Raw genomic sequence first — 21,314 nt, forward strand, 5'->3', positions numbered from 1 at the left:
GCATGACCGAGGTCCCACGAGCAATGAGCCAAACAAATGTGTTGATTGTGATGGTATCTCCACTTGTTCTTCCAAAGGGGCTCGTTTTGGTGGAGCCAAGAACATTTCCATCATGGAGACAATATTCGGAGGGTACACCAGTTCCGAAGTTGTCATGATGAGAGAAAAATCCGACGTTGAATGTAAACAACAGGGGGTAGAGCCTGGCTGAGTAGGTTTTGAATGCACCCATATTGATTCTTTTTCACTCCATGCTCCTGCATATTGTCAAATATCAATCAATGCTGAGAAACTCACAGACAACATCTGGTGCCGAGAAGCAGCCGCAAGCCCTCCCTCCCTCATCCTGTTTGTCCTCACAAGCCAAGCCAACGCAACCCCCAGACCCAAGACACAAGCCTAGACTATCACTAGCTGTTGGGGTTCCATCCTGTCTTGGGGAGGCAATAATACTTAAGACTTCTACCCTGAGCGACAAAAAGACTTCAGTAGATCTTCTGCAGCAATAGTGGACATTCAGACCAGTTATTTTAGCAGCTTTATTTATGGTCTAAAGTTTTCTTGCTCCCTACGGCAGGCATCTCGGCCATTTGGGGGAGGGCTTGGAGTGCGTCGAATTGGAGCTTGAGAACGCGGGAGAGGGACAGGGATTGGGGCCGAAATTTTGGGGCTTGCAGATGCAGGTTGAGGGGGCCCGCGGTAAATGTTCCTCTAGAGTCGTAGCTCAGTCACTTTTTTTTCTGCCTGTGCAACCTCATCAAAATAAGAGGACAGCATGGCACTTGGATTATAGAGGGGACATGTAGTTCCGGTGAGACACTATTATGGATAGCGATCGGTCAGTTGGCAGCGATACATATCAACTTGCTCTATTTACCTACCTCAACTCAGTAGATAGTTGCAAAAGGGCATAACCGAGGACTATTAACGGATACTACCCAATTGGCAGTTGATGACGGAATACGGCTGGGTATGGTCGAAAAAGAGGGTGCTGTGCTCTACTGTAGCGAGCTCTGATGTAATCGAGGGTAGATTAGATTGAACTTGACGGGCTGAAGTCAATTCTCCAACACACAAAAATGACGATTTCAATGACAGCTATCGACCTAATGAAACGCTGAAGCTCTTCAACCCCGCAAAGATACCTCTCCTCTACCTCTAGCAGACAGATATTGACTTCATGATGTCCAGAATTGAAACCCCAGTAACAAAAGCAAAACAAAAAAAGCGTTGTCCCCAGAAACGTCACCCCTGGTAAATCGGCGGAAGAAAAAAAAAACTGGCTGAGGCTGTCCATCCAACCCCCTGTAAAAGTCCATCCCGTCGAGCAAAACCGGGCTGTCTGCACTGTATCCTGCCCCATAAGTCCCGCTCCGCTTGATGCTTCATGCCCCCCGTACCCCCGGTCCCCGAGGTTCAGTACTCACAGCTAAGGTAGAGCCAAGGTGAGAGGACAATGTCACAGAATGAGACGGGGTAGTCTACTTTTTTTTTGTGCCTCCCTCTCAAGCTTGCGCCTTTTTTTTTATCGACCGGATCTCTTGGCTTACTTGAACCTCTTCCTCCCCGTTACCTAACTTAACCTACTTTTTCCTCCCCTCCACTCTATCCTATCCCTCATATACCTCTCCTCTTCCCTCCGGCATCTCCGCCTCTTGTTCCTGTTCTTGCTTTTGCACTCGTATCTTCTTCGTCTGCATAACTATCTCTCACAATGGCTTCTGTCGCCCGTCTCAGCAACGCTGCCCTGCGGGCTTCCCTCCGCTCTACTCCTATCAATGGCTCTGTCTTCAACGCCGTTCGATGCTATTCGGCTAAGACTCAGGTATGTTAACCTCGGATAAAGCACAAACCCAAGCTTCATGGATCCTAAAACGTCATGGACGTTACCCATTTGACACTCATGATCGCCCACACAAAACACACAAGATATATACTAACGATTATCCTCACAGACCCTGAAGGAGCGATTCGCCGAGTTGCTGCCCGAGAAGATTGAGCAGGTCAAGGCCCTCCGAAAGTCAGTCGCATTCTCTCCTCTCGGTTCATTGTTTGCCGAGCTAGGGCCCACGCCGAGCCTCAAGCTTGCAAACGACGACATAACCACCGGCAGTTGAACTTTGATAACTAACATTCACATAGGGAGCATGGTTCCAAGGTCGTCGACAAGGTCACTCTTGACCAGGTCTACGGTGGTGCCCGTGGCATCAAGGCCCTCGTCTGGGAGGGTTCCGTCCTCGACTCTGAGGAGGGTATCCGATTCCGTGGCAAGACCATCCCCGAGTGCCAGGAGCTTCTCCCCAAGGCTCCCGGTGGCAAGGAGCCTCTTCCCGAGGGTGAGTTCAGCCCAGTCGCAGCAATGCGCACAAAACCTCGCAATATCATGAATACTGACATTAAACCGCGCAGGTCTCTTCTGGCTTCTCCTGACCGGTGAGGTTCCTACTGAGCAGCAGGTCCGCGACCTCTCCGCTGAGTGGGCTGCCCGCTCCGATCTCCCCAAGTTCGTCGAGGAGCTCATCGACCACTGCCCTACCGACCTTCACCCCATGGCTCAGTTCTCTCTGGCCGTCACCGCCCTCGAGCACACCTCCAGCTTCGCCAAGGCTTACGCCAAGGGTATCAACAAGAAGGAGTACTGGGGTTACACTTTCGAGGACTCCATGGACCTCATTGCTAAGCTCCCCAACATTGCTTCTCGCATCTACCAGAACGTCTTCAAGGGCGGAAAGGTCGCTCCCATCCAGAAGGACAAGGATTACTCCTTCAACTTTGCCAACCAGCTTGGCTTCGCCGACAACGCCGACTTCGTTGAGCTCATGCGTCTCTACCTCACCATCCACACCGATCACGAGGGTGGTAACGTCTCTGCCCACACCACTCACCTTGTCGGCAGTGCTCTCAGCTCTCCTTTCCTCTCTCTGGCCGCTGGTCTTAACGGTCTCGCCGGCCCCCTCCACGGTCTTGCTAACCAGGAGGTCCTGAACTGGCTCACCGAGTTCAAGAAGTCTGTCGGTGACGATCTCAGCGACAAGGCCATCACCGACTACCTCTGGTCTACCCTCAACGCCGGCCGTGTCGTCCCCGGTTACGGCCACGCCGTCCTCCGAAAGACTGATCCCCGTTACATGGCTCAGCGCGCTTTCGCCCAGGAGAAGATGCCCAACGACCCCATGTTCAAGCTCGTCTCCCAGGTCTACAAGATTGCTCCTGGTGTCCTCACCGAGCATGGCAAGACCAAGAACCCTTACCCCAACGTTGATGCCCACTCCGGTGTCCTTCTCCAGTACTACGGTCTTACTGAGGCCAACTACTACACCGTCCTCTTCGGTGTCTCTCGCGCCATTGGTGTTCTTCCCCAGCTCATCATCGACCGCGCTCTCGGTGCCCCCATTGAGCGACCCAAGTCCTTCTCCACTGACAAGTGGGCCGAGCTTGTCAAGAAGCTGTAAGGAGTTTAAAAATGGAAGGGAAAAAGGAGACGGGAGGATAATGCTCAGAAGATGGGCAGAATGGATTGCCGAGTTAATGGCATTTGTACAACACAATGGGACTGTTTTAGTTTAGTAATGAGCAAGTCGTCGCGGCGCGCCGATTGAAATGAAATGATTTAACAGTTAATCTGCAAAGTTCCTCGTGTCTACGAACTGGTTCCATGTCATGACTCGCAATTGAGCTCTTTGTAAATACAATTGAGTAAATTGTATGTTGCCATACAGCATATTCACTCACGCCGTGATAGCGTCGTTATTTCGAACTTTTTTTTCTTTGGTGGAGACGGGAATGTTGACCCCATTGAAAGTTTCTTACATTAGCCAGCCTTGCGAGCCGGGACAACTCGCCAGTAGAATGCCCGTGGTTCTGGTTCAAACTTTCAAGGAGACTCAAGAATTGTTGAATTCTCTCTCCCGTCTGCAGAAAACCCCTGCATCGTAAATGTGACAAGTGAATAACATGTACGGAGTACGTCACGTAGTCTCGGTGAGAGATTACACCGACAAAATCCCATGCGGGATCCGTCCATTTCAGGGACCCGAGCTCTCAACAGTCTAGACATTCCTTCAATCGGTTGGGTGGAGGAGGGGCGTTGAGAGCTCCAGGTCCCTCTAATTCGGCGCCACAGGGGGGACGAAAATAGAGGTGAGAGCTGTGATCTTCGGGGGGTGGCTGAGGTTATTACCGAATGGGGAAGTAAGAGAGCTGCGAAGCTGTTGGATTGATTGTTGAAGATGTATGTTTCAAGGTGTAGTGAATTGTCTGTAGTCTGTGAGTGATAGTGAAGCAGGTTAGCTGTTAGTTGTTGAGGTCTAGACTTGTGAGCTTATGATAACTGTGCTCAGCAGTTGTAAGCAATCTGGACCTTTTGGTGTGAGTGAAAATACGGAGAGCTTCAGAAGTGGGTGGGCTTGGTCAGTCTTATGAATAAAGAAGAAGAATCTAGAGAAGAATCTAGAGAATCGTTATCACAAGCAAATCTGCTCCCGCGGGATCTCTCTGTCGGCCATTGAACCCCAGGCCATCCACCCCCGGACTCCGATTTCACATGAGAGATCCAATACAATCCACGGGAGCTGATCTGATCTCGGTGACTTGATCTCGGCGATCCGAGACTTTCGGAGCTGGAATCAAGTCGTACAAGGAAGAGAAGTCTCCGAAGAGGGTCAATTGATTATTCGGAGAAAGGTCAGCATTATGAAAAATTACTATAGATGATATTTGACTGCATTTTCTTCCTTTTTTCTCGTTGTTTTCTAAGAATAGTGTTGTGGCTCTCAGCCTGTTGAATAGCGTCGTCAGCCTCATAAACGTGCCAACATGAGTAAGTACAGTGGCTTTACCCAAAATAAACGAGAAACACGCACCGAAACACATGCAAAACATGATTGATTAACTACTCTCTAAGCTCGGGTCTTCTCGCGCATGCCTATCTCCATTTACAGCTTCAACCTCGGCGATTGACCTCCGCAACCGCAGGAAAACCCCATCTATTGTTGGTATTTCCCCTCCGATAAATCGGCTACTTCTCCGGGGAGCCCCCAAGCTTATTCTGCTTAGCCTCAGCCCAGCGCTTTTGCAGCCATCCATTCAACTGTTTTCATTGGATCTGACTCAGCATTTAGGTGTGCTTCAATACCGGTACGTACCGACAGTCCCTCAATCCCTAGCTCTCCCGGGTACTGCTCCTTCCCCCCCCCACGTAAACCAGTCCCAGCACAGCACACGCCTCTAGCTCTCCCTTTTCCCTTTCTTTCCCGAATTCTTGTACACTTCTTTTCTTCCTCCTTCATCAACCTCTCTCAATACTTCAACGATCCCTCAAATTTCCCCAGCGACGAAGCACCCTAATCCCTTGGTCAGGGCCCTTATTCTACGACACTCCCAAAGTCATGGCTGCTACTATCCGTACCGATCTTCCAGCTCCCATTGGGGACAAGCAGCTGGAGAAGAAGCCCATCAAGTTCTCCAACTTGCTTCTCGGCGCTGGTCTCAACCTCTTCGAAGTGACCACCCTCGGACAGCCTCTCGAGGTCGTCAAGACCACCATGGCTGCCAACCGAGGTGACAGCATGGCTGCGGCTTTGGGACGCGTCTGGGCCCGCGGTGGTCCCCTGGGCTGTAAGTTGATAACCACAAACTCGATGCACTCCTGACTATTTACTGACTCACATGCCACAGTCTACCAAGGTCTCATCCCCTGGGCTTGGATTGAAGCTTCCAGCAAGGGCGCCGTCCTTCTGTTCGTCGCCTCCGAGGCCGAGTACTACGCCCGTGTCGCTGGTGCCTCTGAGTTTGGCGGCGGTATCCTTGGTGGTGTCACCGGTGGTGTTGCCCAGGCTTACGCCACCATGGGTTTCTGCACCTGCATGAAGACGGTCGAGATCACCAAGCACAAGATGGCTGCCTCCGGTGTCAAGCCCCAGTCTACCTTCCAGACCTTTGCTGAGATCTACCGCAAGGAGGGTATTCGTGGCATCAACAAGGGTGTCAACGCTGTTGCTATCCGACAGATGACCAACTGGGGTAGCCGATTCGGTCTCAGCCGTCTCGCTGAGGGTTGGATCAAGTCTCTCACTGGCAAGAAGGAGGGCGAGAAGCTGTCCGCTGGTGAGAAGGTCATCGCCAGTGCTCTTGGTGGTGGTCTCAGCGCCTGGAACCAGCCCATTGAGGTCATCCGCGTTGAGATGCAGAGCAAGAAGGAGGATCCCAACCGTCCCAAGAAGATGACGGTCGGCAACACCTTCAGGTACATTTACGAGACCAACGGCGTCAGGGGTCTTTACCGTGGTATCGCTCCCCGTATTTCTCTTGGTATTTGGCAGACTGTCTGCATGGTTGCTTTTGGCGATATGTAAGTTTCACCCGCTTTACTGAGGTTCGACCGACACTAACCGCACGACTACAGGGCGAAGACTTATGTTGAGAAGCTGACCGGCGAGTCGGTCACCGCTAAGCATTAGAAGGCGTTTAGGAATCTGGTTTGAAAATATCGCTCATGGTGAGCTTGATGTATGGATTGTCTAATGTATGGATTCGAATATCTCTGATGTAATGACACAAGCCTGTAAAAAGGCTGTCGCAAAGGAGGTGCTCGCGCCTTGAAGATTATCTTTCTATGATAGTTAGCTGTACAAAGTCATGGACCCTGTGGGTTTGACTTCAATAGAGAAAACAAATGCGCAATGTTTCATTCTTTATCACTAGTAATGACCTTTGTTTGGAGTCTATGGTTCAAATGACTGCAGATCACGCATACCATCTCAGTAAGAATACCTTAATTTACTAGCCTCTATGCAATTGTCATGATTTCTTCCTATCATGAAGCTGCCATGATATTGTTGAGCTTGAACCTATGAGCTCGGGTTGTTTCGGGTCTGAGCGTTGAGTAGTGGGGTTGGCCAGTTGAGAACGAAGCTTGCCAATCTCAGTTCTTAGGCCTCAGGAAGCGAAGCATGATAATTGCTTCTTGGAATTAAAACAGCCCGAAGTGCCCATATTCTTCCTAATTTCACTTTTATAGGGCTTTAGGTCGACATATAACAACATTAAGGAAATTCAACGTAGAATATGCTGTTGGGTTAATTAACGGCTAAGTACTGCATATAGGACCCCAAGATGCTGTTCTTCAATAGCTAGTACTTCCATCAAGCGTCCTCATCAGAGCTCATGGTTTCTTCATATATAAAGCCCCAGTCCTCCTCAATACTTAGCAACGTAGCGGACTTAACAAGTTCTTTCACTTCACTATCTTCTAAATGATTCACATCTAAGTCCTTGCTCGCATTTTGAGCATGGATTCTCTGAAGACGCTCATCTGGTGGTGAAGGGGTTCTAAGTCGACGCAATGAACGGCGTCTTCTGCCGAGACTAGCGGCCTCGCTATCTTTTTGCCGGCGCTCGAAATGAGCCAGGAGAGGTGCTGAGGGGTCTTCATCATAGTGAGCTTCTCGGCGGTAGAGGTTGGTGGATTGGTAGCGGGGGCCTTGTACAACGCCTATAACTGGGTTTGATGTAAGCTTTAGACATTGGCTGTCGAAATATGTTCGTCTCGAATAATCGGCGATATTTGCGTCTGAAAGCTCATCATCGGTGAGCATTTCATCGTCATCCCTCGCCGGGGTGGGTGGAGCCGGTTCCGGGTGTGGAATCAGGGGTATAGGCCGGCGCCGACGCCGAGTGGTGCCCGGAAGTGTCATCATGTGCGATTCTGGGATATCCCGCTCATCAGTTGACAAGATGAAGCAACGGCCTGTGGCATCACCGATGGCAAGCTTGGAGTTGTCCGGTGAGAAACCGCCCCAAGCGATCGGTCCAGGGGCTGTAAGAATATCACGGACAAAGGGGTTCTTCAGCTTGCGGACATTCCAGACTTTCACCACACCGTCACTCGATCCAGTGTAGAATCGATCAAGGCTCGTATTCCACGCCGTGAACTTGACGCCCGTGTCTTCCTTCTCGCGATCGCCGTAATACTCTTCAATGGGTTTTCCATGTCGCAACGTGTGGATGGGCTTGTCACCCTGTGCTGTGTCCCATATATAAACCTTTCCATCGGTACAAGCCGCAGTTACGTAAGCGTGCCCAGGTGAGTTGGGCACAATCGTCAGCTCGTTGATGTCAGAAGCATAGCAGTCAAGAGCTTGATGCTGACAAAATCCAATACCATTCAAGCGATCCTTGTCACGATGAAATACGTGGACTTGTGTTCTGACATTGCGGGGAACGTTGTTCATCCCCGTAGGTGTTACCCCCACCAGAAAAAGGGGTAACGTTGGATGCCAGGCGACTTCGAAGACGTTAGCCGTTGAAGCTGTCATCACAGGGATCCGAACACCCTGTTCCGCATCCCAGAGGATAATCTCTCCTGAACTCCTCTTGTCCTCGGGAATGTCTAGATCGTCGCCTGTCAAGCTGCGAGGAGAATACCCAACAAGAAGCAAATGCTGACAGCCCTTAGCTCGTCCCCACTGCATTGTTGCTGGGAAGTATGCCCACTTCTCTGAGCCATCAGCATCAGTTCGTGAGCATGAGAACGTCTGGTAGGTACTGTTCGACTCATTTCCTTTCGTAATGGTGTAGATGCGCACGGCATCAGTTGGTGAATCTGCAGCCGTGGCCACGCGACCAGATCCATCCTCTGCAGCAGCCACGAAGTTGACATTGCCCGTATGTTGCCATGTTGCAATGGCCTCCATGTGTTCTCCTTTCGGGTCAACCTTCCATACTTTGACCGTCTTATCAAAGCTCGACGTATAAGCTAAGTCATCTTCAGCGCTGTAGTCGCATGACACGACTGATGAGTATAGCCAAGGGTCCTGGCTCTGGCGCATGGCCTCTGTGGAATTCCCCCCCTTTTCGACCCGTGGACGAGGTATTCGGTGATCGGGGAAGGACCGCAGCGTACCCTTTCCAGTTGAACAAAGGAGCAAGTTTCCAGGTCTGTTGTATTGTTGGTTATGCGTATCAGAGTGTGTAGTAGTGCCACATAGAAAGCTCTCTCTCGAGACCCATGCACCTGTGGTGATATCACCAGCGCAATTGGTGAACTCAGCTACAACCAGGAGATCGTCCTCGCCCAATCTTTTAAATTCGGCTTGGAAGTTCAGATATTCCCGAGTGCGTTGAAAGCCCTGGTTGCCTTCCATTTCTCGAGCCATCAACAAAGACGAAAGCCTGCTAGTCCTTCTCATTTGACCTTGCTGTTTTTTTGTCTCCTCCGTAACATGCTCAGCAGTGAACGAAAGGACTCGTGGTGTCTCTGCGACCTTTCCTGCCCACAAGTCCGAAGCAAATGCGCTCATGTCTCGTATGCTTCGTCCAGGTATCGGTATCAGAGGGCGATTTCGTAGTCGGATCTGCTCCATCATAGATTCGCGGGTTGCCGGTATGTACTTGTTCTCATTTTGTGATATTTGGCCTATAATCTCGGCGATCTCCTCAGGGCTGAAGTCCACATGGTAGACAATGGGTTGTGCGATAAGTTCATTGTTAACAGCCACCGGTTTCTTTGCTCCCTCCTCAATAGCTTTGCGATGCGCTGCCGAAAGGTAGGGTCGTTCGGAAATCTGGTAATAGCGGTTACTGGGCTTCGGTTCCCGTCGCTCCCGAGGTTTATAAGGCTTCCTTTCGACATTCTGAGGAAGCTCTGGTTGATGTGAGGGTTGCGACGTGAGCGCGTCGTAGAATATGGGAGAGTCCCGGTCTTCAGACTTTCTCGTTGCTTCCGTCTTCACGATCGTCGGTGCTGTTTGTCCTTGCGGCTGAGATTTCGGCGTTGACCTCGGTGGTGGTAAGAGCTGAGGCTCTGGTGTTTCTGAAGATAGAGGGGATATGCGAAACTCCTTGCAAATGTTAGCAAACAAGCTCCCGCTGTGGCTTCGTCACACCCACAGAACCCCCCGCAAGACCCCTAACAACATCATGCGCCTGGATCGCAAGCACGTCTAGATCCTGCTGACTCAAGTAGCCACCCGTCTCGTCCCATCTTCTCCTAAAGAACTTGTTGATGCTGAGCTCCGTTACCGTCTAGATCCCTAGTTAGCCATAGAGCCTTCCCATATAGAGCCTTCTTTGTTACCTTGATAGCCAGGGCGTTAACATGGTAAACATCCCTCGAGAGATGCCCAACAGCCCTCTCTACAAGCGGCGTAACCTGGCTTAAGAGGCACTCCTTGACGCCTCGCTTTCTCTGTAGGCCTGTACTAACGCGTCTCCGTTTCGGAGGTGGTTCATCGCAGGGTACCGGGAGGCTATTTAGTATAGATATAGGTGCATGTGGCATGCCGCCATGCTTGACGAGCGACCTTGTAGTTGTTAGCCCTAGACCCATCAGGAAACGCGTCGAGGATTTGAATAAGAAGGGAAAAGGACCAAAAATATGACGTTAAACGCGTAAAGGACGTGAATCACTTACTTCATGGCCCCATATGGCGTTGATGCGGTGATAAGGTGGGTTAGAAGCATTAAAGAGTGTCTAGTAAGCCTAAAGAAGGAGAAGCTATTAATCCGGACTACTATTTATAGTTAGGGTTAAAATAGTTATTAATTACTAAGTTATAAGTCTATTAATATATAAACTAGCTATATGACTTAATTTAGCTTATTTTTAAAAACTTTAACTTTTAATAGGCTTTTATTTATTTTAATATTATATTATTAAAATTCTTAAAAATATTACTTCTCTAAGGCTTTATAAAGCTTTAGAACTTATTATATTGATATAATAATATATTAAAAAACAGTTTTAGCTAAAATATTACTTTTAAATAAGAGTTTATAAGAATAAGGTATTATAGTATAGAATATACATTAAGAAGATCAAGAACGTAGGCTGTATAACACTTTCAAAAAGTCCAGTATTAGGTGGAAAAATATCTTTCAAGAAGTAAGGAAGCATTAATCAATAAGTAGCTATGCATTGACAGTATACTGTAATATTCATTTACAAGTTCAAGCCGCTCAACATCTTCAACATATATAGAAAATCTGGAATGCAGCTCTAACGCCAAAAAAACCACATCTTTGAGCTGATAATCACAACATATTTTACAGCTTGTTCTTTCCAACAGGCTCCTGGGCAGCAAGCTCCTCATACATGCGGTCAATATGCTCCCTGTAGGCCTTGGCGGCCTGGGGGCGCTTAAGCTTAAGCCTAGTAACAACGTCAGCGCATATACTCCAAACAAAATTAGGGGGAAAACTTACGTAGGGGTAAATAGACCGTTGTCGATGGTAAAAGGATCAATTTCAAGATGGGCATTGCGCACCTTCTCGAAGCTGTTGAACTTGTGCTTCTTGCCAATGCCGTCGAGGACCTTGAGGAACTTGGCTTTCACCTTGGGGTCGTTAGCGGCGAGGCGGAGATCGGCGACCTGGTTGGGTGCGATGGTCTCCTGGAGAATCTTGCTAGCGAAAGGGGCAAAGTTCTCAACGTCGATACCAAAGATGGCGACCAATGAGGACTGAGTACCATCACCGTGAACATAGGCGGCGTTGATGAGGTTCGTGCTACCCATGTAGACGTTCTCAATGCGCTCAGGGGAGATGTACTCACCCTGAGCAAGCTTGAGAACGTTCTTCTTGCGATCAATGATCTTGAAGCGGCCCATCTTGTCAACCTCGCAGATGTCACCACTGTGGAACCAACCATCGGCGTCGAGGGTCTTCTCGGTCTCCTCGGCGTTCTTGTAGTACTCGCGGAAGATGACGGGACCGCGGAGGAGAAGCTCACCACGAGGGTTAGGCTTGTCATTCACGGTGTAATCAAACTCGGGAACTGACTCGAGGCAGAGTTCCACACAGCACATGGGGCCGCCGATGTTGCCGGTGGTAAAGTCACCCCGTGCCTGGATAGATCCGACGGCATACGTCTCGGTCATGCCAAAGCCCTGGGCGAAGTGGTTTGCGAAAGCGGCGCGCAGGAACTCTTGGACATCAGGATCAAGCTGAGCACTGCCGCTGACCATGCTGTGGACTCTGTCCATGCCCACGGCGGCCTTGACCTTGGGGGTCCAGATTCGGTCGTACAAGAAGTGGGTGTTGGAGGCCTTTCCGGGAGGGAGTCGCATGTTGGCCTTCTTGGTGTCAATGACACGTCGTGAGAGAGCGCCCCGGACACCATCGGCTTCAATAGTAGCAGTGCGAATAGCAGAGTTGAAGCGGTTGAAGAGTCGAGGAACTGAGATGAAACCAGTGGGCTTGAGGATCTTCATGTCATCGACCAAGCCTAGAATGTCACCTCGGAAGAAACCAATGGCAGCACCCTCAGCAACGGCGATCTGGTCGATGAGTCGTCCGTAGATGTGGGCCAGAGGTAGATAGGACAGGTGAACGTCCTTACTGCTCACATTGCCATTAGTTCGACCACCTGCGATGGCAGAAACGGCGTTTCCGTGGGTGATGAGAACACCCTTGGGGTTGCCAGTTGTACCGGAGGTGTAGTTGATGGTGCAGATGTCATTGCGGCTGGGAGCACGAGGGGCACGTCCAGACTTGGCGCCAATCTCCTCAACCTGAGTCATGGAGTAGATCTGGATGCCATGATGAGAAGCAATCTCATTGAGGACGGAGGCCTTGGTGTGGGAAGCCAATTCACCCTGCTCAAGAGGATCGAGAGAGACAATGAGCTTCAAACCGGGTAGCCGGGGAGACATCTTAAGAAGAACAGGGATGTGGGGGAGGGAGCAGACAACACAGGCGACCTCGGCATGGTTGATGATGTATTCTGTTGTGTCGGGACCAAGAGTTTCGTAGAGAGATACCGAGTAAAGTGATTGAGAAGCAATACCGAAGTCTAGTAATTAGTGTGTCAGCAACTACAACCACATGCTCAATGTCTCTTATGCAGGTTCACGGCACAAGAGGGGCAACCTTACCGGCGATCTGCCACTCAGCCCTGTTCTGCGACCACAAACCGACACCGTACTTTTCAGGAGAATAGTTGATGGCCTTGTGAATCTCAACGAGACCGGCACCGAAATTCTTCCTTCGGGCGTCGAAATCACCGTAGCTGATCCAGTCGTACTTGTCCTCCCACTGCTGAGTCGCCTGGTTCCAGTGGCGGGTTCCGAGACATCTCGAGTTGGGCCACTTGCGCGCACTCCTCTCAAGGACGTCGTGTGTCGAATTGATACCAGGCTCTAGCGCTGTGACGAGGGGACCATCACCAACTGCCCAGTGCCTGTAGGCGGCGGTGCGGTTAGGTCGTTCTGTACCGGGTACGGGAATACCGTAGGGTTTTCCGGGGGGAGGGACTGTGGTGAGCCTCTTGTATAGGGCGTCGTAGTCTTTTTGTGTCTGGAGAGCCATGGTGAAGATCGGAGGCGAGGAGTCAAGTTGCTGGAGGGGTTACAGTTTTGGCGAGGCGAGGCGAGGCGAGACAAGGACACAAGGACACGGAGCGAGTCGATTGCTGCGGGGAGAGGAGTATGCTTGGAGCTGTTCTGTTACCCAAGCGAGAGAGTAAGTGGGAAGAGGACAATGGGTTGGTTGAATGCAGGTATTCGGAGGAACACAAGCACAAGGAGCCAGTTGATCCCTTGCAGATAATTACTGGTAAGGCTTAATCACAGAATAAGAGCAAAAAAGGGAGGGAAGAGGTAGGAAAAGAGAAACGAGATTAGGATTGGGTTTTTGAAGAAATTCAGTTCCAAGACCTTCTGGACAAGTTTCCGAGCCTGGCGAACGCCATCAAGTTAAGCGCAAAAGTGGAAGAGCGTAGACCGAGGCGCGTTGCGCAGTCTGGTACGCCATTACGCCCATGTGCCTCGGCAGCCCCAGATTTCGTGGAGTAGCACAGGTCTGTAGCTAGCAGAATATGGGATAGCGGCACTTGGAGAAGACCTGGGGGAGTTGATAAATTCCCCTGATTCATTCATTCCCCCGCGATACATCCATTGATACAATGTCTCTTGAATCCTTGAGACGCGGGACGTGGCCCTTTTTGAGTCAAGTGAACCGAGGATGTGATTATAGCATCCACAGTTGAAGCTGTTATGGGGTTTATTGGAGAGAATGCGGGGGGACAGGCTCATATCCTCAAGGCACCCTCTGAACCCTCCTCATTCAATCCAATATTCAGAGCAATACTCTCAGCTCGTCAGCACTTATGTCTATGGCTTAGAGACACATCAGCAGCCAAGATACACAGCCAAGAACGAGAAGCAGCACAAGGAGGTATCACCAAACTACACATGTTGGTGCCCGTAACACATCAAAATCCATCACTGGTTCTCGTCGTAAGCACCTTGTTGTACCCTCCGATCCAATTCAATGGAAGGCTCGGGCGTCCAACGGACGCTAGCTCTCCCGAAGACCTGGAGATCACTGTCGTAAGCTGCAGTTGGTCAATTTTCCAGACCGGTACGTTGGGGCCCTCTAAGTTTTTTTCTAATGTTTTCGGTTACATGTGAATTTCCATCGATGACAAAAATGTGGCTGAATGTTGGACTGGATCGGCTCTTGGTGTTACGGCCTGCTGATCTGTCGTTCCTCGTGATCCTTAACATAAGCAATTTTCTATTGGGTGCTGTTGATCCTTGAGGATTGCTTTGTATCTTGCGACCGTATTCAGTTCTTGGTGTTTCGCCCGACACTCCTCAAGTCTTCCTACATTTTACCTCAAGTAGACTAAGTGCCTGCAACCGTAAGCGAAGTGTCTGATGTCTCGTTCTTTCCAACGTGCCTTATGGTTCTCTCTTCCTGATTGGACCAGTCCAAGCAGTCATGAGTTTCGAACCTTTCCAAACCTCAGCTCGCTAAGAATATCTTTCTTCTCCCATCATCTCTAACCGAGTCTATTTCTATGCTTAAAAACAACCTCGAAACGAAAACTGCTTCACTGCTAACAGGTACAGCCAACTGATACAGTGACATTCAATCCCCGAAACGACGTCATCACCATCAATTATGGATCACCTTACCTAACACCAACTCTTCGTTCAGTGTCAAAGCGGCTCGCGTCAACACGTGCATTTCTTGATGGCACTCACGATATTGGATGAGTTGGCATAACCCGTGCCGATCACCATCACAAATTCGTCAGAAACATCGTGTCTGGCGCCAAAAGCATGCCATCCATCAATGCTCCGTATCGCGGACGTTGTATTCGGCGCTTGTTGTCTCGACAAAACACACCCGGTAACGATGGATCGAGTGATCTTTTCAGGTCAATTCAAGTTGAATAGCCACACTAGGACATGAAGCAACAGTATTGCTGCCGCAAAGATATCTGGTCTGGTAAAAGTTACCACGTTCTTAAGCCTCCTTTTCAATGCCCCAAGGATTAGCTGGTTAGGTATGCATAAATCCAAGATCTACCGAGATCTACAACAAGCCCGTCTCAAACAACGACACTCGCGGGGTTTCCCTTTTGGAAATTACAGTTGTTTTATCTACATGGAAGTGTTTGATAAGAGAAATATCCCTTTTATGCGGTGGACGGTGGCGGCCCCTTACCACCATCAAAACGCTACGTTACTCGGCATAAGATACAACGAAGAAATAAAAGAGGGACTGTTTCATATCGACCTCGACCCTGTCCGTGTCTCAGGCCCCCTTCGTCAAAACACGACCTGATGCAGAGAACCGCCTTGACTCGACGAGATTGGACGTGTAATCGTCAATGCCTTTAACCTGGAGTTTCGACGATGTCCTAAAAAAAGAAAAGGCTCACACTCTTTTTTGAATTTGTTCTGTTTTCTTATTAGTGGCCCCTTGACGGGTCCCACGGTCTCTCTCTCGGGCCATCTCCCTTGGATCGTCCACGCCCCCACATGGTCCCGAGAGAATGTCTCGTCAGCAGGTCTTTGGTTTTATATCTATCGATTCCCACGTTTTCGCCCATCGGGCCTATTCTCACGACGATTCCTGTCTTTTTTCTTTCTCTTATCTTATATTATCGTTGGGGTTGAACATACTTGCGTCGTTATCATCTATCGCATGAGTTGAACTTGTAATCTTCAACTTTTACTCTCTCTCTCTGTCTGCGCTGTTTCTTGGACCAAATAATATTGCCACCATGAGTCGGATCGCTTTTCTATCGCTGCGAGCTCTGCAGCTGGCTTTATCTATTGCTAGTATCGGTCTGAGCGCGTATGGTACGTTGACGATATCCACGATAGTCTTTCGTCTGGGAAGCAACTAACAGTCTCAGTTGTCAACGATTATAACCAGCGAAGCCGAAACTCAGCGCCATCACCGTTTACCTATCTCATGGTCTCTTCCATATTCTCGATCATATCGGTTGCCTATCTCTCACTCACTCCTCTATTCGTACCGCGCATCTACCACCAATATGCCGCTGTAGTCGTCGAATCCGTCAACGCCGCTCTGTACTTTGCCGGATTCATCGCCATCGCCGTGTTTATCGGATCGCTTATCATGTGTGAGGGGACTGTTTGCTCTTGCGCTCGTGCCGATGCCGTTGTTGCTGCGGGTCAGTTCACGGCGTGGATCACAACAACTGCTTTCACTGCCAAGGATCTATTTAAGAAGGCTTTCCAAGAACCCAAGAAGGATGACGAGGGTCGAGAAATGGGGCAGGCATAAGAAATCGAGCAGGAAGTACATGAACACCACATAACAAAAGCCCGGGACTTGGTCCTCGAATGATGGAATTGAATCTCTATTGGAAAGGATAGATGGGTATTAATGACAGGCGTTTGGGCATTTTAGGAAAGACAAAATGGCAGTGCTATATTGAGTGGCCTGGCTATACTGTCAAAGGAGTATATCGGCATGGGAGATATCATACCCAACCTGAATTTCTGGGCTGGAATGGGAAACTCGGCGTTTTCTGCGTTATAGTTTCACAGCTTTCTGTAGCAGAGGCTGATAGCGCGTTTGATATGAAAGTCAAAGAAGCTGTTGAGTTGGACTGGCTTCTAATTCATTCAACCAAAACCATTGAGCTATTTCGTTCGGTCGCTTCGGTGTATGTGAAAATCACGACATGTGTACGTCAGTAGAGCCGAAGACCCCGAGACTCGGATCGAAAGAGGAAGATGTGAAGTCGTACGAGAAATATATACTTATATAAGCTGAGGTAAGGTAGTCGGCGTTCATACTAGTCGGCGCCGGGTGAACGGGCCGGTCGGTGGCTTGAAGAGATATGTTTCTCGGTCAGTTTTTCGCTTGTGCTACGGTCGAAGAAGAGAATGGGAATGCAGTGCGTGGTAATTGCACCATTGGACCTAGACTTTGGGTCATGGTGGGGGACATGGAGAGCTGAGGACGATATCGTCTGATGTTATATATTGCGTGGGAGGTGTAATACCACGTTCAGCTGATTGGACTATACACCTGTATCTGGTTTACGTGACATTCTTTCTGCTGCAAAGGTAAGAAGCTTATCTGTTTTCTGGAAACCAATCGAGTTCCTGTCCTCGTATACGCTGTAGCACTCATCAACCCCGCATATCATCATCATGACAAGCCCAACTAATTATACAAAACACGTAATTAATTCATCTCCAGCCGAGAAACCAAATCATAAACGGTTCTCGGCGGTTCTCGGTCATTGCACAATACATACATTTGCAGCTGTCAAACGACGATCAAGCCATTCGCTTTCTCAAACAGTAAAGACAGCTCAAGCAAAAGCGTGGGGAGCTCGATGGCGTGCTACGCGGGGTCCTAGTGAGCCATGCCCAAAGAGGCTTGGATGCACAAGAATAAGAGCACCTGAAAGTGCATGTTGGATGAGTTGCGAGCGAGTATAAAGGGGAATGGGTTGATCTGTGAATTGTTGTTTTGTTTACTCTTTATTCTCCTGTTGTTCACATAGATTAGATCTTTTGACACCGGAAACGGGATTCATCATGGCTGAGGAACTTAGCAAGAACTTTGAGACACTGCAGCTTCACGCGGGGTATGTTTTATTCCTTATTCGCCTCGGCTCTGATGGTGGACTTTTCAACTGCTATACAGCTGCAGTTGATGGAATAAAATTGTTTGGAAGAACTAAACTAACTCGTTTCCTTCAGAGCTCAGGTCGATCCTACCACCAAATCACGAGCTGTCCCTATCTACGCTACAACCGTATGTTCTCACAAGCTACTTGGAGCTCTCATAGCCTCGCATCATGAATTAATCACTAACACTGTATTCAGAGCTATGTCTTCGATGACTCTGCTCACGGAGCTCGGCTCTTTGGTCTCAAGGAATTCGGCAACATCTACAGCCGTATCATGAACGTGAGTTCTCAACTCCCAGCCCGGCTTAACCCACCACTTACACAGCCAGCCAACTGTCGATGTTTTCGAGAAGAGAATCGCAGCTCTCGAAGGCGGTGTCGCAGCCCTTGCTGCCTCATCAGGCCAGGCTGCTCAGTTCCTCGCCATCAGCACCCTCGCTCAAGCCGGCGACAACATCGTCTCTACTTCTAACCTCTACGGCGGCACTTACAACCAATTCAAGGTCTTCTTCCCTCGTCTGGGCATCAAGACCAAGTTTGTCGATGGTGACAAGCCTGAGGACATTGCGGCTGCTATTGATGATAAGACAAAGGCTGTCTATGTTGAGAGTATTGGAAACCCCAGGTATAACATTCCTGATCTGGAGGCTATTTCCAAGGCTGCTCATGAGAAGGGTGTTCCTGTTATTGTAAGTCAACAATTCTGTACTAGGCTGTCCGCTGGGTTGATGGTTATTTTAGGTCGACAACACCTTCGGTGCTGGTGGCTACTTCATCCGCCCTATCGATCACGGTGCTGATATTGTCGTTCATTCTGCCACAAAGTGGATTGGAGGCCATGGAACCACAATCGGCGGTGTCGTCGTTGACTCCGGAAAGTTCGACTGGGGCAAGAACGCTGCTCGATTCCCTCAATTCCACGAGCCTTCTGAGGGATACCACGGTCTCAAGTTCTACGAGACCTTCGGCAACATCACCTTCATCATTCGCGCCCGAGTCGAAATCCTCCGTGATCTCGGTTCAACTCTCAACCCCTTCGCCGCTCAACAGCTCCTCCTCGGTCTCGAGACTCTCAGTCTCCGCGCTGAGCGTCACGCCCAGAACGCTCTCGCCCTTGCTCAATATCTTGAGAAGAGCCCCTATGTCAGCTGGGTTTCGTACCCTGGTCTCGAGAGCCACCCCTACCATGAGACGGCTAAGAAGTACCTCAAGAGAGGCTTCGGTGGTGTTCTGAGCTTTGGCGTTAAGGGTGGTGGTGCTGGAAGTGAGGTTGTTGATGGCTTCAAGCTTATTTCTAACTTGGCCAATGTCGGTGACGCCAAGACACTTGCTATTCACCCCTGGAGCACCACTCATGAGCAGCTCTCTGATGAGGAGAAACGCAGCTCCGGTGTCACTGAGGTACGTCATCCTTAACACTTGATTTGAGTTCATCTTGCTAACGAAAACAGGACTTGATCCGAATTTCGGTCGGTATCGAGCACATTGACGACATCATCGCCGACTTTGAGCAGTCTTTCAAGGCTGCTGCTGATGCTACCACCAAGGGCGAGAAGAAGGATATCCCTGTAGGTGACAAGGAGGCCGAGGCCCCTCTTGCCCCTTAGAGAGACGCAAGACTGAGTGTTTGAAAGGGGACTATGATTTGGAATGGCTTTATTAAATACCCACTAGGAGCTTGGAGAGAAGAGAAAGCGATATTGTTCATCATGAAATTGTGCAATACCATTGGCTTGTGGGCTTGCTTAAGAATGACAAAAGAATATCCATATTGCTAGAAATGCCTCCTTGCTTGTGTGTAACAGATGATGGTACTATGTCCCTTCTCGTAACTTATCCTCAGCGTTTCATTCTTCGAGGTTGTAACCGGGCCGCTTCAGTCCAACCTTGCACCCCGACTTCACCAGCCATAGCACGCGCCTGGTCGAGGGTAATGTTATCATAAACAGAACTCTCCTCTGCATCATGCTTCTCATCGTCTATCCCTTCGACCGCTGTGCCATGCTGACCAGCTCCCTCACCCTTGGATTCATCGTCAGGATAGGTACCCTGGCCACCGATGCAAGTAGGCTCATCCCACAATCTCAAAGCAAGAACCATGTGAATACCAAGAACATCCTTCGCCTTTCCATTCATCTCAAACACTTTTTCAGGCCGAATAGAAAACCCATCCTTTTCGTTGCCGATGATTCCAACCTGCGCACACAAGATAGCATTATCAAGGTTATCCTTGGTCCTGATAACCCATTTGGGCATGGGTCTGAATGAATGAATATATCTCTTTGGGATCATAGCGTCCGGCCCATTCTTCTCTACAGCCTTCTTCTTCTTCCCGACTACTCGAACGGCTTCCCAGCTTTGGTAGTGGACACTCCTGATAGTGCCCTTTACCTCTCTGATCACTGCTGCGGTGCGAAGCGACTCCTCTTGTTGGACGAGAGCGACCGACTTGTCGAGTTCTTCCAGTTCAATGGCAGTTTCGACGAGAGATGGAAAGTCATCGCCGATTTCTGAACGGGCATTCTGAAAGTCTTGAATGAGTTTGCGAGCGTTTTCGATGAGCTCATCGTGGCTCTTTACTCTCCCGATGAAATGGCCACTCTGCCATGACTGATGAATGAGTTAGTTTAACTCCGCAATGGACTGTAGAACGGTTTCGTTTACCTTTTTGCAGTAATAATCCATTTTTTTCCTGGATACTAAATGAAGAATGCAAGCATCAAGATGAGACTTGCCACAGTCTGGTATGTTGGATGCTGATGTTGTGACTCACGTTCACAACGATGAGATCTACAGTCCCGTGACCACTCCTTCAAGATCATATCATTTTAGTCGTCATCCTGAGGCACTGAAACGTATTGAGCTGCCTGCAGCTACTGTTAATAAGTGAGAGTCATTCCTTCGAACAGGGACATGGTAACCAAGCTACCCTGTATGTGCCAAGATGCAGGAGCTTGGTGGTGCAGCAAACTAGGACTATCAACCACATGATGTCTTTCCTAGGGGCTACCAAACCCTTGAAAGAAACAGTAATGTATTGTTTCTGTCAACTCGTTTATAAGCAACGTAAGTAAGGCGTGTCTGAGAATGAAGAATGACAGCTTTCCAGTAACCAGCCACAAGATCAAGAGAGATTGACAAACTGACGAGACTAAAAGACATGATAAATAGTAATAGGCACGGGCGTCTCAGGGCTTCGGTCGCCAACAGTAAAACCATCATATCTGATATGTGAGTGTGAGGATAGTTGATTCATGCCAATATGATAACAAGGGTATAAATGTCCCTTTAACAATTAGCGCGTGACATCAGGTAGTCGGAATAACGCAGAATTACGAAGACATGAAATCGAGAGCTATGCATAAGGGTGAACATAATTATCTGCATGATGAGCATGGCAAGG

The 21,314-nt window shown here is 49.3% G+C and overlaps 7 protein-coding genes across 13 annotated transcripts; 4 read left to right on the top strand and 3 right to left on the bottom strand.

The window, feature by feature from the left end:
• Positions 1–1,382: 1,382 nt before the first annotated feature.
• FOIG_00393 (citrate synthase, mitochondrial) lies at positions 1,383–4,394 on the top strand. The gene is made up of 4 exons (XM_031196512.1): positions 1,383–1,825; positions 1,956–2,020; positions 2,143–2,336; positions 2,410–4,394. Exons 1-4 carry the CDS (start codon positions 1,715–1,717, stop codon positions 3,450–3,452), a joined length of 1,413 nt encoding a protein of 470 aa, XP_031072279.1. The 5' UTR covers positions 1,383–1,714; the 3' UTR covers positions 3,453–4,394.
• A 158-nt stretch (positions 4,395–4,552) lies between these two features.
• FOIG_00394 (mitochondrial DNA replication protein YHM2) lies at positions 4,553–6,782 on the top strand. 6 transcript variants are annotated; one of them, XM_031196518.1, is made up of 6 exons: positions 4,684–4,819; positions 4,904–4,990; positions 5,121–5,136; positions 5,359–5,616; positions 5,677–6,349; positions 6,404–6,705. In XM_031196518.1, exons 4-6 carry the CDS (start codon positions 5,388–5,390, stop codon positions 6,456–6,458), a joined length of 957 nt encoding a protein of 318 aa, XP_031072285.1. In that variant the 5' UTR covers positions 4,684–4,819; positions 4,904–4,990; positions 5,121–5,136; positions 5,359–5,387; the 3' UTR covers positions 6,459–6,705. The 6 variants fall into 6 exon arrangements, with proteins under 6 accessions (XP_031072283.1, XP_031072280.1, XP_031072285.1 ...); XM_031196516.1 differs by having other exon boundaries at positions 4,553–4,819; positions 4,904–5,136; positions 6,404–6,782; XM_031196514.1 differs by having other exon boundaries at positions 4,904–4,994; positions 5,056–5,616; positions 6,404–6,782.
• A 245-nt stretch (positions 6,783–7,027) lies between these two features.
• Positions 7,028–10,465, bottom strand: FOIG_00395 (uncharacterized protein). Of its 2 annotated transcripts, XM_031196519.1 has the most exons (4): positions 10,412–10,465; positions 10,076–10,301; positions 9,889–10,023; positions 7,028–9,839 (listed from the first exon to the last, which is right to left on the bottom strand). In XM_031196519.1, exons 1-4 carry the CDS (start codon positions 10,459–10,461, stop codon positions 7,143–7,145), a joined length of 3,108 nt encoding a protein of 1,035 aa, XP_031072286.1. In that variant the 5' UTR covers positions 10,462–10,465; the 3' UTR covers positions 7,028–7,142. The 2 variants fall into 2 exon arrangements, with proteins under 2 accessions (XP_031072286.1, XP_031072287.1); XM_031196520.1 differs by having other exon boundaries at positions 10,076–10,465.
• Positions 10,466–10,816: 351 nt separating this feature from the next.
• FOIG_00396 (long-chain acyl-CoA synthetase) lies at positions 10,817–13,943 on the bottom strand. The gene is made up of 3 exons (XM_031196521.1): positions 12,873–13,943; positions 11,203–12,790; positions 10,817–11,149 (listed from the first exon to the last, which is right to left on the bottom strand). Exons 1-3 carry the CDS (start codon positions 13,303–13,305, stop codon positions 11,044–11,046), a joined length of 2,127 nt encoding a protein of 708 aa, XP_031072288.1. The 5' UTR covers positions 13,306–13,943; the 3' UTR covers positions 10,817–11,043.
• Positions 13,944–16,015: 2,072 nt separating this feature from the next.
• Positions 16,016–16,545, top strand: FOIG_00397 (uncharacterized protein; the record flags this gene model as incomplete). Its single annotated transcript, XM_031196522.1, has 2 exons — positions 16,016–16,094; positions 16,151–16,545. 2 exons carry the CDS (start codon positions 16,016–16,018, stop codon positions 16,543–16,545), a joined length of 474 nt encoding a protein of 157 aa, XP_031072289.1.
• Positions 16,546–17,816: 1,271 nt separating this feature from the next.
• FOIG_00398 (O-acetylhomoserine (thiol)-lyase) lies at positions 17,817–19,518 on the top strand (the record flags this gene model as incomplete). Its single annotated transcript, XM_031196523.1, has 6 exons — positions 17,817–17,866; positions 17,982–18,036; positions 18,108–18,191; positions 18,241–18,600; positions 18,653–19,312; positions 19,363–19,518. 6 exons carry the CDS (start codon positions 17,817–17,819, stop codon positions 19,516–19,518), a joined length of 1,365 nt encoding a protein of 454 aa, XP_031072290.1.
• Positions 19,519–19,569: 51 nt separating this feature from the next.
• Positions 19,570–20,736, bottom strand: FOIG_00399 (uncharacterized protein). Its single transcript, XM_031196524.1, has 2 exons — positions 20,576–20,736; positions 19,570–20,521 (listed from the first exon to the last, which is right to left on the bottom strand). The coding sequence occupies exons 1-2, from the start codon at positions 20,594–20,596 to the stop codon at positions 19,751–19,753; spliced, it is 792 nt and encodes a 263-aa protein (XP_031072291.1). The 5' UTR covers positions 20,597–20,736; the 3' UTR covers positions 19,570–19,750.
• Between the last annotated feature and the right edge of the window lie 578 nt (positions 20,737–21,314).

The sequence above is a fragment of the Fusarium odoratissimum genome (genome assembly GCF_000260195.1).
Source record: "Fusarium odoratissimum NRRL 54006 unplaced genomic scaffold supercont1.1, whole genome shotgun sequence".
Classification (NCBI taxonomy): domain Eukaryota; kingdom Fungi; phylum Ascomycota; class Sordariomycetes; order Hypocreales; family Nectriaceae; genus Fusarium; species Fusarium odoratissimum.

What these genes read in the sequence shown, in the direction of transcription:
- FOIG_00393 (XM_031196512.1), top strand. Translation starts at nt 1,715, where the DNA reads ATGGCTTCTGTCGCCCGTCTCAGCAACGCTGCCCTGCGGGCTTCCCTC. An exon ending in GCTATTCGGCTAAGACTCAG is followed by an intron (nt 1,826 to 1,955) that starts GTATGTTAACCT and finishes TTATCCTCACAG; the next exon opens with ACCCTGAAGGAGCGATTCGC. An exon ending in CAAGGAGCCTCTTCCCGAGG is followed by an intron (nt 2,337 to 2,409) that starts GTGAGTTCAGCC and finishes TAAACCGCGCAG; the next exon opens with GTCTCTTCTGGCTTCTCCTG.
- FOIG_00394 (XM_031196513.1), top strand. Translation starts at nt 5,388, where the DNA reads ATGGCTGCTACTATCCGTACCGATCTTCCAGCTCCCATTGGGGACAAG. An exon ending in CCGCGGTGGTCCCCTGGGCT is followed by an intron (nt 5,617 to 5,676) that starts GTAAGTTGATAA and finishes CACATGCCACAG; the next exon opens with TCTACCAAGGTCTCATCCCC. An exon ending in ATGGTTGCTTTTGGCGATAT is followed by an intron (nt 6,350 to 6,403) that starts GTAAGTTTCACC and finishes GCACGACTACAG; the next exon opens with GGCGAAGACTTATGTTGAGA.
- FOIG_00395 (XM_031196519.1), bottom strand. Translation starts at nt 10,461, where the DNA reads ATGCTTCTAACCCACCTTATCACCGCATCAACGCCATATGGGGCCATG. An exon ending in ACGCCATATGGGGCCATGAA is followed by an intron (nt 10,302 to 10,411) that starts GTAAGTGATTCA and finishes AACAACTACAAG; the next exon opens with GTCGCTCGTCAAGCATGGCG. An exon ending in GGGGTCTTGCGGGGGGTTCT is followed by an intron (nt 9,840 to 9,888) that starts GTGGGTGTGACG and finishes AACATTTGCAAG; the next exon opens with GAGTTTCGCATATCCCCTCT.
- FOIG_00396 (XM_031196521.1), bottom strand. Translation starts at nt 13,305, where the DNA reads ATGGCTCTCCAGACACAAAAAGACTACGACGCCCTATACAAGAGGCTC. An exon ending in GGCTGAGTGGCAGATCGCCG is followed by an intron (nt 12,791 to 12,872) that starts GTAAGGTTGCCC and finishes ACTAATTACTAG; the next exon opens with ACTTCGGTATTGCTTCTCAA. An exon ending in AACGGTCTATTTACCCCTAC is followed by an intron (nt 11,150 to 11,202) that starts GTAAGTTTTCCC and finishes CGTTGTTACTAG; the next exon opens with GCTTAAGCTTAAGCGCCCCC.
- FOIG_00399 (XM_031196524.1), bottom strand. Translation starts at nt 20,596, where the DNA reads ATGGATTATTACTGCAAAAAG. An exon ending in TGGATTATTACTGCAAAAAG is followed by an intron (nt 20,522 to 20,575) that starts GTAAACGAAACC and finishes CTCATTCATCAG; the next exon opens with TCATGGCAGAGTGGCCATTT.